Source organism: Lissotriton vulgaris, chromosome 12 (genome assembly GCF_964263255.1).
Source record: "Lissotriton vulgaris chromosome 12, aLisVul1.2, whole genome shotgun sequence".
Taxonomy (NCBI): Eukaryota; Metazoa; Chordata; class Amphibia; order Caudata; family Salamandridae; genus Lissotriton; species Lissotriton vulgaris.
Genome location: NC_141700.1, coordinates 758,832,815 through 758,845,713, shown reverse-complemented (window position 1 = coordinate 758,845,713; position 12,899 = coordinate 758,832,815). Strand labels below are relative to the sequence as shown.

Below are 12,899 nucleotides of genomic sequence, written 5' to 3'. Positions count from 1 at the left end.
GCCCTTACTAAGAGAATCATTCTCCTAGTAGTACATGACTATGCTGAGTGGGATGGTAAGTTAGGTTTACATGACCCCAATGAGGAATGGAGTTTGTAAAGTATTTGGAGACTCATTTCCACCTTCCTTACATCACGCACATGATAGGGGGTTAAAGGGCCTGCTGTATGCAGCCTAATAGTAGTCATTTCAAATACCTTGTTCAGCTTCCTACTGTCTAATTTCAGCCTTGTTTCATTGTCAAAAATGACTTCCCCCAATCTACGGTCAGAGTTTTAATTTAAAGTCCCAGCTTCAAAAGTTCTCATTTTAACATAAGGAAATCTGGCTGGCCTGTTTACCATTTATGATGTGAATTGTAATATAACATCATTACGAGGCGAGAGTACCTCTCTTATTGAGCAATAGACAAGCACTTTAGACAGATCTGTTGGGTTCATCGTAGAGATAGTGATGTTTTCCTTGATTGACCCTCTCTTTCTGTCCACAGGGAGAAGTGGAAACACTGCAGCACCTCTTCGACAAATTCATTGAGAAAATCTTGCGCTTTAAGAAGCATAACTGTGTAGAGTTGGTCCCTATCCCCGATAGCAGTGGAGTGATCTCCCTCTGCAAACTGTATGATGCACTTGCAACGATTGACAATGGGGTAAGTATACTGTAAACAAGATATACCAGGCTTGAGAAGCAAACACAGAACATGCAGCAGAGTAGGTTAACTTGAGCAGGGTACAAATGGAACTGTGGCTTTAAACTATATGCCTGGCAATGGGATTTGTCCAGCCTTTGTTGAATGTGCCAGTCTCTACCATCCTCGTCAGACTGTGATCATTGACATTCTTCCCCAGTGTGTGGGAAGGCCAAAGAAAATGTAGCGTTTGGAAGCCAGAGTCTGCTTGTAGACACACTTCAGATTGACATCACTAGATCAAACGGGCCATCCAAATGACTCCACCTCATTTAACAGTTCAGCAAAGTCTTGATTTTTATTAAGAGAATACACTCATGTTATTTACACAAAGATGTAAATGTTCTGTTAAACTCAAACCTGGAAGGAGTATTCATTGATGTGCTGATTGCTCTTTAGGAAATTCCTCACTAGCGCTTAGAACGCATGAGTGGCTTTCTCGTTGTGTTGTCCATCCTAGGCCATACATAAATTCTGGTTACTAACGTAATAGCAGATGTGTAGGAGGCTGGCTTAGTATATGGTGCACACTTATTCAAGTAGTGTATCCTGCACCAATTTAGGCAACCCTTATGGTGATTTTAGTGGTCTTTATAACCATAGAAAGCCTCAAAGTAGTAGCTGTAGAGAGCAGCCTTCAGGCTTATTTTGAAGGAGTGTTAAGGAGCTTGTCTGTAGTGTAGATTAGATGAAAAGAAACCACACAATGTTTAGCCAAAATAAGTCTATTTATTACAGCACAATATCACTATCACATTAGTATATCTCCTACCTGGAAATATCAAAACAATACACAAAAATACTTCAAAAGCAACTAGGTAAGTAGAACAAATACAACAGTGTCCAGGGGAAGACCAAACCATACACTAAGAAAGTATAATGCAAACTGCAAAGGAGAACAGTAAATGGGTCAGAAGACTCAGAGGAGCTGGGGACACAAGGAACCACCCAAGGTAAGTACCCAGGAACCCCACAGAGACTGTGCGCCATGTGGAAACACAGCTGTGTGCCCAATTGAAGTCGTAGTTGCATTTTTAAAGAAGGACCCTTACCATAGGACCCCGTAAAAAACCCTTGGAAGACAGAAGTTTGGAGAGCCACCCGACCCCTAAATACGCTGAGAACCAGGTTACCTACACCAGGGAAGCCAGGTGCATAGGGATGAAGTGATGTTAGAACCTATCATAAACAACAATAGACAACTTAGAAGAAGATGCCTCTGGAGAAGACTATGAAGTAGTCCGGGGGAATCCAAGGGTGGATTCTGGAAGTGAAGAGCCTGCAAGCAGAGAGGACAGAGTCTATGCCACTCAGAGATGACCAGGAGGCATGCAGAAACAGTGCCAACCAATGTCAGGAGGTTCTGAAAAGTCAACAGTGACCTTGTCTCAACTGTGAGTACCAGACAATGCTGAGGAAGTCGAGGAGCTGTGCACGAGCTGTCCCATGTCGAATGTCGGTGACCAGGTGGCCAGTGTCCAACAGGAGCTCCAACAAGCCTTGGCAGACTCAACTGGCGTGGCAGACTAAAAAGGATCAAGGTCAAAGGACAACAAGGTCCAAGGGACTCACTAACAGCAGGAGAGTCGGAGCAAGCCCAAGCAATCGGGGGAGCCCTCTGAAGCAGGAGAAGACCCTCAGGATTTGCAGGAGGACCTCGAGCAACTCACCAAAGATGACGACCCACGGTGCAGAGGATGTGTTGAGGATGCAGCTCTTGGAGGGAAGAGATGCTTCAGGCTGGAGCTTCGTGTAACCAGAAGATGTCTGGAAGATGTCTGGAGTGCAGAGCCAACAAGCCTTGGCAATGGCAAGTCGATTCGGTGCACAGGGGTTTGGTCCCAGCTGTTCCGAAGAGGGATACTGGCCTCAAAATTTCAGAGATGACAGATCTGGCCTCAAGGTAGTTACAGAACCACCACCTGTGTTGCTGAGCCTTGGGAAGTCCGTAGGAGGACAGGAGCAGCAGACTGGTCGGCTTCGTTGTGGTGCCTGCAGATGCAGGGCAGTGACTCATTCACAAGGGAGATTTCTTTGGGTTTCGTTGATACCCTCCGGTCTGTTAAAGAACCTGAATGAAGCACAGACACAGGCGACAAAGAATACTTGAAAAACAGTGAGACCAGGAGCAGCAGGAGTCTACCTTGATCCAGTCTCGGTTCCAGTTGAAGTACAACTAAGTCCAAGTGTACAGAAAATTGAAGAGCGACATAGTTTCAGGGTTGAGTCTTGTCCTACAATGAATCTAAGGACCTACCTACAGGTAAGCCCTTAAGTACCCTAGGGAAAGGGTTGGAACAACTTCCAAGAGGAAGGGCTGGACAGAGGGGAGGATATTCCCATATCCTTTGTCCAGTTTCACACTAGAGCGGGAGCAAAAGGTTCCCTGAACGGTTCAAACTGGAGTATGCAAGGTGGGCACCAAATCTGCCCTTCAGAGCGGTCTGGTGTCGCAGGCAAGCAAACACCCCCACCCCAGGGAACAGGAAACCTATTATTCTACCTTCTCCTGCTCGAGCTTGGGTCAGCAGCAGGAGAGCAGACTTGTGTCTGTGGTCAACAACAGCACTAGCTTGGTGCAGACCCTGAAAGGCTGTTATCGGGAGAACAGAGGGGTCCCCAAAGGAGCCCCCCAGTACATGGGATCATACTTCCAATACTGGAATCTGTGTTAGGGTATGATTCCAGTATTTTGATACCAACAATTACCACGTTCGGTGCAGCCACTATGTTGCTATATTGCTAGACATCTCATAGTGACTGATGTCCACTATATGTTTAAAAATGGCTGACTGCACTTACAAAGCCTGGAGAATCGACTCCGGGCTTTGTAGGGGTGTCCTGCTCATGCAGGGGCACCCTCTCACTTATGGCCAAGCACCCTGCCTTCCAGACTGAAAACCCTGCTATGGGGGTGACTTATAGGTTTTAAGTGCAGAGACCTCAGATATAAAACAAACTTATATCTGATATAGACTTCTAGTTAGATAGTCTTTACCTTTGAATTTCCCAGGTGTCTGGCTGCTTCTGGAAGCTTTTGCTGAGCAATACCCATCGCGCGTGACCTTGGGTGGCTCCATTCGGCTCTGCATGACGATGTCGTTGGTGTTGGGTATGATGTCAGGGTGTCTATGGAGGCGCCACACAGGCACGCGGACATCAGTTCTTTTCTTTCCGTGCCAGTTGAGTGACAATCTGGGAAGGGCTACCCCTCTGCTGTTTTTTGGCATGCTTTTTTTAGACTTGTCTGAAGTTAAAAAATATTCCGACTTTGTATGCGAGGGATGTATTAGAGGAAGGCAGGTTTCAAGCCGTGTGGGACTTGTTTTTGCATGATGTTGGTCACCGATCCACACTGCATATGTCTTGGTGTCTCCAGCGCGACCACGATTCAAAGTCGTGTTCAGACTGTTGGGCAATGGCTCCGAAGACCTTGAGGTAACACCAGTTACTTGCGGCCCGGTGGTCAACACTGTCCAGCGGGACTCCAAGAAGGTCACGGTCCCGATCAAAGAAGAGAAGGTTGCGGGGACCGCTCCCGGAGCCCAAGTCCTCTTCCTCCCATTCAAGGTCCTCGGGACAGAGGCATAAGAAGAAGTAGTAGTCCAAGCAGACTTCATCTTCACCTCGGCTGTCATCCTTTGATGAGAGGGGTATGGAGCACCGAAGCTCTAGGCACAGATCCGAAGAGCCGGAGCCTGATTCGACTTCGCGCCTACCCCCCCCCCCCCCCCCCCCCCCCCCACACACCCTTTCTAGGAGCAGGAGCGACTCCAACTCAGATAAGAGTTTTTAGTGGCCATGCCCCACTTATTTGACGCTCGTGAGCCTTCGGGCCCGGAGGGGTCAGAATGGGCCCCATTGGGTTCGACTTTGTCGGCTCCAGCCACGACGCCGGTGGGGCCTCAGGGATCCAAACCCAGATCTGGTTTGACGCTGGACGTGCCACCGTGACCTTCCCCGGTGTCGGACTGAAGTCGGTGCCTGTGACGTCACCGATGCCTGTCTGTGGCACAAGCCCCATCCTCGACACGGATGACACCGAGCCGAACGACATCAATTGACGCAAATTCTGATGTTGACAGAACCAGAGGTTCTTTGTTGTCACCTGAGCACTTTGAGGATGTGCTAGGGCCAGGAGAGGATTGGGAGGGGTCTGGAGACACTCTTGAAACCCAAGAAGTCTCTGAAGAGAATTTGGACTGGTATAGGGAACTTGAGGAGGCCACTGGACTGGCTATTTCTCCAGATACTGGAATGCTCTCTCCGCCAACAGTGGCTACAGAGGAGGTGGCATCCTATGCCACTGTGGTTAAGATGGCAGCCGAGGTCCTTGGATTTGAGCTGCCCTCGGTACAGGTCAGGACTAATCTCTTAACTGAGGTGCTTCAACCTGGGGCTTCCACCTCGGAACCCTTGTTGCCCTTTAATGAAGCACTTGCGGACATCTGTCTAGGAACATGGTCCAAACCTAGCACAGGAGCTCCTGTGGACAGGATCATTGCACCCCCTTTGCCCAGCACTGAGCGACCTAATGTTTGTCAGCCAACACCCTATCCCAGAGAGTTTTGTGGTGCAGGCCTCTACTTCCCAAGGCGCATTCCCTTCCACTACAAAATCCACCATATGGTGTGGCCTAGATACGACTGATTCGCTGGGTATATTGATTTCAGTGGCCTTGAGGCTCACACCTGGCTTCGAACATCTAGCATCTCGGGCGATGTCGAAGCCAATTTGATGGACATGCCCTTTGATGGAACCCACCTTTTTGAGGAAGAGTCAGACTCGGCCCTGGTCGGGTTCAAGGACTCTTGATTTACGGCCTGATCCTTGGGCCTCTCCTCCACCCCGTGATCAGTCTTCCTTTTGCCCCCTGCGTGGCAACAGAAGGTGTTTCCAGCCGCATCAGCCCTATCCCAGCCACCATCCAGCATAGGCTGCCCAAGCCGTGCGAGGACGTGAACGCGGTGCATTCCAAGCTCGGAATAAATACCAGAAGTCATCAACCAAACTGTCCCCAGCAGCCACAGCTCCAAGCACTCCTAGGCTGATTCTGCAGGACCACACTATTGGTGGGAGAATTCGTCATCATTTCCCCCTCTGTAGATTCATAACATCGGACAATGGATCTTGCAGATAGTCCGGAAGGGCTATTCTCTGACTTTTCTTTCTTTTCCTCCTCCTATTCTGCCAAATCAGGAACGGCTGATGGAGGATCACTTAAAGTTGCTCCAAGAGGAAGTTACGGCTCTCTTGGCCAAAGAGACTGTAGGAAGGGTCCCGTTTTCAGAATTAGGCAGTGGCTGTTAATCCCGATTATTTCTGATTCCAAAGAAGAGCAAGGGGCTATGGCCCATTTTAGATCTTCGGCCGTCAATCTCTTCCTGAAAAAGGAGAAATTCAAAATGCTCACTCTGGCTCAGGTCTTGTCTGCCCTAGACCAAAAAGACCGGATGGTAGCGTTGGACCTGCAGGATCCGTATTTTCACCGGTCCACAGGCATTCCCTGTGTTTCAAGGTAGGCCGTAAGCTCTTTCAGTTTACTGTGCTCGCCTTCAGCCTACCAGTGCTCCTCTGGTGCTCACAAAAGCGATGGCAGTGGTGGCAGCTTATCTGTGCAGGTTAGGGGTCTCAGTCTTCCCCTACCTCGACGGCTATTGAAGGCGTCCTCGCCGCGGGCAGTCTTCTCCTGCGTTCAGACTACTCCTTCTTAGATGCTCCCTTTCATCGGAGCTGTTCTGAACATGCGGTTTCCGGCTTATCCTCCCGAACAGCGAGTCCAGTATATTCAGGCTTTTGATTCCGATATTTCAGCCTCTGTCCTTGATTTCTGTGAAACGGACTCTGAGGCTGTTGGGCATCAGGGCCTCCTGCATCCTTTTGGTAAGACACGCCAGATTGCATATGCAGGCTCTGCAGTGGGACTTGAAGTTCCAATTGGCACAGCATCTGGGAAATCTCACAGACGTGGTTCAGTTCTCAGAAGGAACTACAAAAGATCTGTGTGAGAAGTCAGCCTGGCATATGAGGTCCACTAGTTATAGTGGGCACCTTGCACCAGTCTAATCGACCCTTATTGATGGTGGTTGTAAAGTCAACCTTATGGAAAGCTATCCTAGGGGTAGCAATGACGAGCAGTCTTCAGGCTAAGACTTCAGAGAGCGAATTAAGCTAGTTGTTTTACCAATTATAATCCCTTGAGTACCAAATGAAAGCACACCACAAAAGGAATATATCAAATATATATGTATTTATTCTAAACACAACCCCTCTGCACTCTTTATGAGGTCAGAGGTAAAAGTACAATACAAGTTACTCAATTAGCATACGATAAGCTGCACAGTATACGTTATGCCCTAGGGGCCTCGTAAACCATATACTAAAACAGTGGTATAAGAACCACGTCTGGAATAGAAAGCAGGCCTGTGGCCTGTGGCCTGTGGAATCTCTGGGGCTACTCTAAACAACCAAAGGTTAGGAAGTAGGAGGCCCACGGGAGACGCGTGCAGTGCCTAAACACAGCCGCGGGTTACCATTGACTTTCTATGAGAAACAAACAAGTTACAATTTTACAATTTAAGGACACTTCCGGATGGACTGCGATGGAATCCTTTTAAACTAGGACACTTCGAGAGTCAAGACCCACGAAAGCACCGGAGTACTCGTATTACCTCACCCAGGGAAGCCGGGTGCGTAGGTGCCTTTTCGTGTCGGGTTTCGTCGTCATTTTCAGTGGAGATCTGCAAAGAAGTGCTGCAGGCGACCAGAGGAAAAGTGTCCGGGTGGATCCAGGGGTGGATCGAAGATCTGAAGAACCTGAAAGCAGAGGAGACAGAGTCTGGGCCACTAGCCAGTGACCAAGGCAGCAATAAAAAGATGCCACCAGATGTCGGGTGCTTGCAGGTGAAAAGGTGACGTTTGTCTCTTCAGCCACGAGGACCAGGAGGCGTCGACGATGACCTGGAGCTGGATTTGAGCTGTCCCACGAAGGATCTTGTTGACTGCGGTGTCGGTACCTGGACTGGACCCAACAAGCCTTGGCAAACGCACCCCACGCAGGATGTCGAGATTGGCTTCGGTGCAGACCAGCAAGGTCTGGTGAACTTCTTCTTTGCAGGTAAGTTGGAGCAAGCCTGGAGAACCAGGAAAGCAAGTTAGATTCAAAGAAAAGTCTTCAGGGACTCACTAGCCAACGGGCAAGGAACCGCAAAGACGTGTCGAGCTGAAATGCAAACGCTCATGGAGTGTGGGCCTCTGAGCTTCGGTGCAAATGGCGCTCGGGTCTGGGGCTTCAAGCACCCCAATGCACAACTTTGAGATACCTCGTGAAGTAGGTGCAGCTTGCAAAATGCAGGATGCCCAGGAGTTCTGGTCCCATGTCTCTCGTGTCCGCCACGGGTCTCAGCTTTGCTGTGAGCGAAGGTCGGGGTCAGAGATGTCTGAAAGTCCGTGTCCTATGTCGCAGATTCTTCGGGATCCGGCGGGAGCCTCATAAATGCAGACCGGCAAAGTTGCTGTTGGTTCCTGTTTGAAAAGATTGGTCACTCCTTGACCACAAGGGAGATGTCTTCCATCTTCCAGACGAAATGGAATGTCGAAAGTCCAGGATATATGTTTCAGAGTTTCGTCCAGGGTGATCTAAAGTCCTAGGGACTGGGATCCTATACTTACACTAAGTTTAGGGGTTGGACTAACTTTAAGGTCCCTCCAATGGGTGGACCTGGGGTGGGGGTGGTTACACCCCTTCCCCTTTGTCCAGTTTCGCGCCAGAGCTGGGGCTGAGTGCCCCAGCAACCGGTTTGAGCTGGGAAATGCATGGAGCGCCTAGTGTGCCCCGGGCAGTGTCTGGAAAGCATTCACTGAATGCAGCCCTCCCTGCCCCAATACACAAAGAGCCTGTTTGGGGAGGTGCCAGTACCTCCCTGGGCTGAAAACCTATTGCCCAGGCCTCCCCCGCCGGAGTTTCGTCCAGCAGCTGGTGGGCAGACTCGTATCTGTGGCAGCAGCATCCATTTTGTGGTCCTGAGGCTCTGTTTACCTTTAACTGGGTAAACCAGTAACTACATGTCTTCTCCCTCTAGAATGGTGGAATTCTACCCCCGCTTCCAGGACTGGCAGGGGTAGTATTCCAAAGTGTTTGACACCTTACACGACATGTTTTGATAAAGCCAAACCAAAGTTAGCATTAACCACGAGGATGATAATGCACTTAAGAGTATATGGTATGGCTATATCATAGAACAGCTATAAGGAGATGGTTCCGAAAGCTGCAGAGGGGCTCAGCTCATGCTAGCGCACCCTCTCACATAAAACCGAGCACTCTGCCTCCAGGATTGTCAAGGCCTTCCATAGGAGTGACTTATAAGTGTATATATGTATATCTAGATATAGGTATACTATATCTAAGTAAGGGGTGATTACACCACCGTACCCAGGCTGTGTCTACAGACCTGTGGAGTCAGTTTGGAAGGCAAACCAGGGGTGGCACAATACATGCTGCAGCCCCTGGTAGGCCTAGGGTGCACTTATGCCCTGGGTACCTATGGTACACTATACAGGGGCTCACAAGGGTGACCCAGTAACCAATCTGGTATGTACCTAAAGTACATGGTATTAATGTAGAGAGAGAACAGCTGGGCTGTGGGCCTGATTAGCAGGTCCACAGCCACATTAAAGTCGAAAAACCAGAGAATCACAGCAAAAAGTGGGGGTAACCATAGGAAGCAGACCCTACTCTCCTACAATCTGCAGTGGTGGTTAATGAACCGCGATTGGGTCAACAGCAGACCTGTCTTCCTTCCCCAACCAGATCTCACAGTTGTGACAGATGGGTCACTTATGGTATGGGGCGGTAATCTGGGTGCGATGGAGATCAGGGAACACTGGTCTCCGGCCGAGAAGGGGCACTCCATAAATGTATTGGCGCTCCGAGCGATTTGGTTGGCATTTAAAGCATTTCTTCCCTCTGTCAAGGGGAAGTAAGTGCATGATCTGAGACAACACAACCACCATGTGGTACTGCAAAAGTGCAGGGCGGGGTGGGGTTGTGGACCCTTTGACGAGAGCCTCTTTGTCTCTGGACATGGCTGGATCAGCAGGGCATAAACCTGTTGGTTCAACACCTGGCAGGTTTTCTGAGCTCCAGGGCGGACAAACCCAGCTGTCGATGCCTAACGGATCACGAGTGGCCTCTCCAGTTGGAGGTGGCGCAAGGTCTCTTTCAGTAGTGGGGAGAGCCTTGGTTAGATTTGTTGGCCTCCGAAGAGAACAAGCAGTGTCAGTGGTACTGCACGCTGGAGTTTCCAAGGTGGCTATTGCTAGCCGACGCTTTTCGTGGCGAGTGGATCACAGCCCTGTTATACTCCTTTCTGCCCATGCCACTCCTGCCCAAGGTTCAGAAGAAGATCAGAAGCGATCAGGCCCAACTTATTCTTATGGCTCCGGACTGAGAAAGGAGAGTTTGGTATCCAGAGCTTTTGAGAATGAGTATAGATCCTCCGATCAGGCTGCCCCTTCGGGAGGATCTTCTGTTGCAGCAGCAGGAAAGGGTTCTCCACCCGATCCTGTTAACTCTGCATCTCCTTGCGTGGAGATTGAGCTTCCTCCCGAAGTTATTCTGTCGGCCAGGCGGCCCTCCACTAAGATGGTATACGCCTGGTGTTGGCAGAAATTTGTATTATACTGTACAGAAAGGTCCATTGACCCTCTTTCTGCTTCTCTTTCTACTGTCCTTCATTCTACCCCTTGCCTAGCAGGGCTCTGCTTTGGAAACTCTCAAGGGTTACCTTTCTGCAGTGGTCAAAGTGGGGAGGATCGAAAAGGCACGGCCTGGCCCTACTTCGTTAACTTTATGCAATCCGTTCCCCTACTTTTCTGTTTTTAGTAATGCATCCCAGGACGGCAGAAATAGTGAAAACCTTTAGATGAGGTTCGACCGTTCGAGAACAGGCATATGGCAGAGAAGGAAAAGGGCTCTGTCTGTCCCTTCTTGCCCAGGGAAGACAAGAACAGTGTCCACTTCCGCTCTGCCGCTGCCCCATCTCTCTCACCTCTTCCTCTTATTGCCTCTCTTTCTGTCTTCTCAAGTGTGACCACAAAAACAGCTCTTACCCTCTCTTTACTTTATTTGTTCCCCTGTGAAATGGATCCAAAAAAGAAAGAAGCCCTTTTTCTGCAAGTGTCTGTAATGTATTGAAGGCGCTTCTCAAAGAATTTAGTAGTTCTTTATTTGCAGGCTGAAGATAAGCTGCAGGTACCAAAGGCCCAGGAGCACGAAGACAGATAGAGTTCAAACAGGCACAACAGAGTTCCGAACTAAAACATGAAGGGAACCAATAGCCTTACTAATACCAATTTACCTAACATAGACCTAAAAGAGAAGAAATACTGACATAGCATGCCACAATGTGTTTTTCTGACATTTGTACGGCGAGAGGAGCCCTTTCGGTTAGCTGGTCTGGGGTCTGGGTCACCAGAAGGGAAGAGCTATGGGAAGTCATTATATTGGACCCCTGAATTGGGCCAACCATTAACTCCATTCTGGTAGAGTTAAAGTCTCCAGCCGCTCCTCTCATATATTGGGGAGGCCTGCTTCCATGTTCCATGAAGATACATAGTGTTGATGATCATAGAGGAGCTAGTTTAGTTCCACAAACTGTCCATGCTGTATCATCCTCCTCTTTTCCAGGACCTTGGTGAGAAAAGGAAGCTTAAACCTGTACCTGTAAATTCGAAGGACTTTTTTCTTTAGAAGAGGGGTATGATAGTATGCTTTGGAAGGAGGGGGGCACAACTGATGTGTGGAATAAAGTATTTGAAATGTTTGTTGTATCAAAGTCAATGAAAGGGAGGAGGCGCTCAGTTGACCATGGCTCCATAGGTGAATTAGATACTTTTTTTTTGCCAGACAGGCTTTGTAGGTTCTGGTAGGCTGGATAACATTTATTGATCTTATTTTGAAAATGGATTGCCACGTCCAGGAGTTCCTACAGGAATTTGGGATTGTGGCTATGTGAGGTAGACTACTGAGACAATGGGAGAGAACATGGGGTTGATGGAGACACAAAATGCTATGTATTCAAACAGCGAATAGGTAGTTTCGGCAAGGATAGTGCAGTTCAGGTTAGTGGCTTTGGTTACGGAAATCTTTCTTCTTCTCTTACCCTATCAGATCTATTAAATGGTTTTGTAGACTGGAAAGAGCAGAACATGGAGTTAAGTAGAGAATCTGTCACAAAACAATGTGTCTAGGAGTCAAAAGGGAGGCAGTAGGAAGAACATAAGATGTCTGCATCAAGGAAGAGGGAGTGTTAATGAGGTGCATTTTATTACTGCTAGGAGGTGGCAGGCCTTTCCCTTGAGTTTAGGTGGTTTGGGGGCTAGTGGATTGATTGGAAGCAATAGTCTAGGGTGGGCGTCACCTGGGGTTGGCAGCTGTTTATGGGCTGAGGATATTTTCATTGTGGTTAGTATTCACTTTTTTAGGTTCTGAAAAGGGTCATTGAAGGCCAGCAGATAGTGATCATTTCCCTGAATCATCATGATTGTGGAAGTAGATAGTGACATTTCTGAGTTTACTGACGAGATTGTGTCTGCAGCCCCCTTGGATATTTAAAGTCTATCTCATGGTGAGATCTAATTGGAATGAATTATTCCTTGCTTAAAGGTTATCTTTGAAGATTTTTTTTTCTTTCATTTTCAGGCTTGTAAAGAAGGACTTTATCAGCATTTCAGGGTTTCCTTGCATGAGGACCTATTTCAAGTTCTAGTGCTTTTAGAAACAGAAGTTGATGGGTATTTAATAGCCCTCTGGACCAGTGCATATATGCTATGGTTGAGACCTACTGTGTTGGTGTATGGGACTATAGTGATTGCTGGGTGGATTTGAGCCAGACATGATTGTCTGGGCTGATGTCGAGCTTTGGAAAAAACATTAGTCTGCTTGTGCGCTAGTGTTTCTTTATGGGGTAGTCATGGTGGCCTGGATGGCTAGCACTGTTGTGTGTCACAAGCGAGAGTAGGCACTAATCTTTAATATTGCATTGTTTCTAAGCAGAGTTGGTCTTTTCGTGCATGTTGGATGCACAGAGGTTCGTCAAGCAAAGCTGACATTTTTGTGGATGTTGAAAGAGATTATGTAATTTTTTTTTTTACCTCTATGGCACCATAGGGCATGAAATATTTAGGAAAGCATAAAGCCTTTCTCCTTGTT

General features: G+C 48.3%; 1 protein-coding gene across 1 annotated transcript in view; it reads left to right on the top strand.

Annotated features, from left to right (window-relative positions):
• Nucleotides 1–12,899, top strand: part of DNAH2 (dynein axonemal heavy chain 2) — a 2,538,822-nt gene that overhangs the window by 1,450,050 nt on the left and 1,075,873 nt on the right. Inside the window, exon 46 of the mRNA XM_086946066.1 lies at nucleotides 491–649. Coding sequence (XP_086802192.1) covers nucleotides 491–649 — 159 coding nt within the window. The remainder of the gene's footprint in view (nucleotides 1–490; nucleotides 650–12,899) is intronic.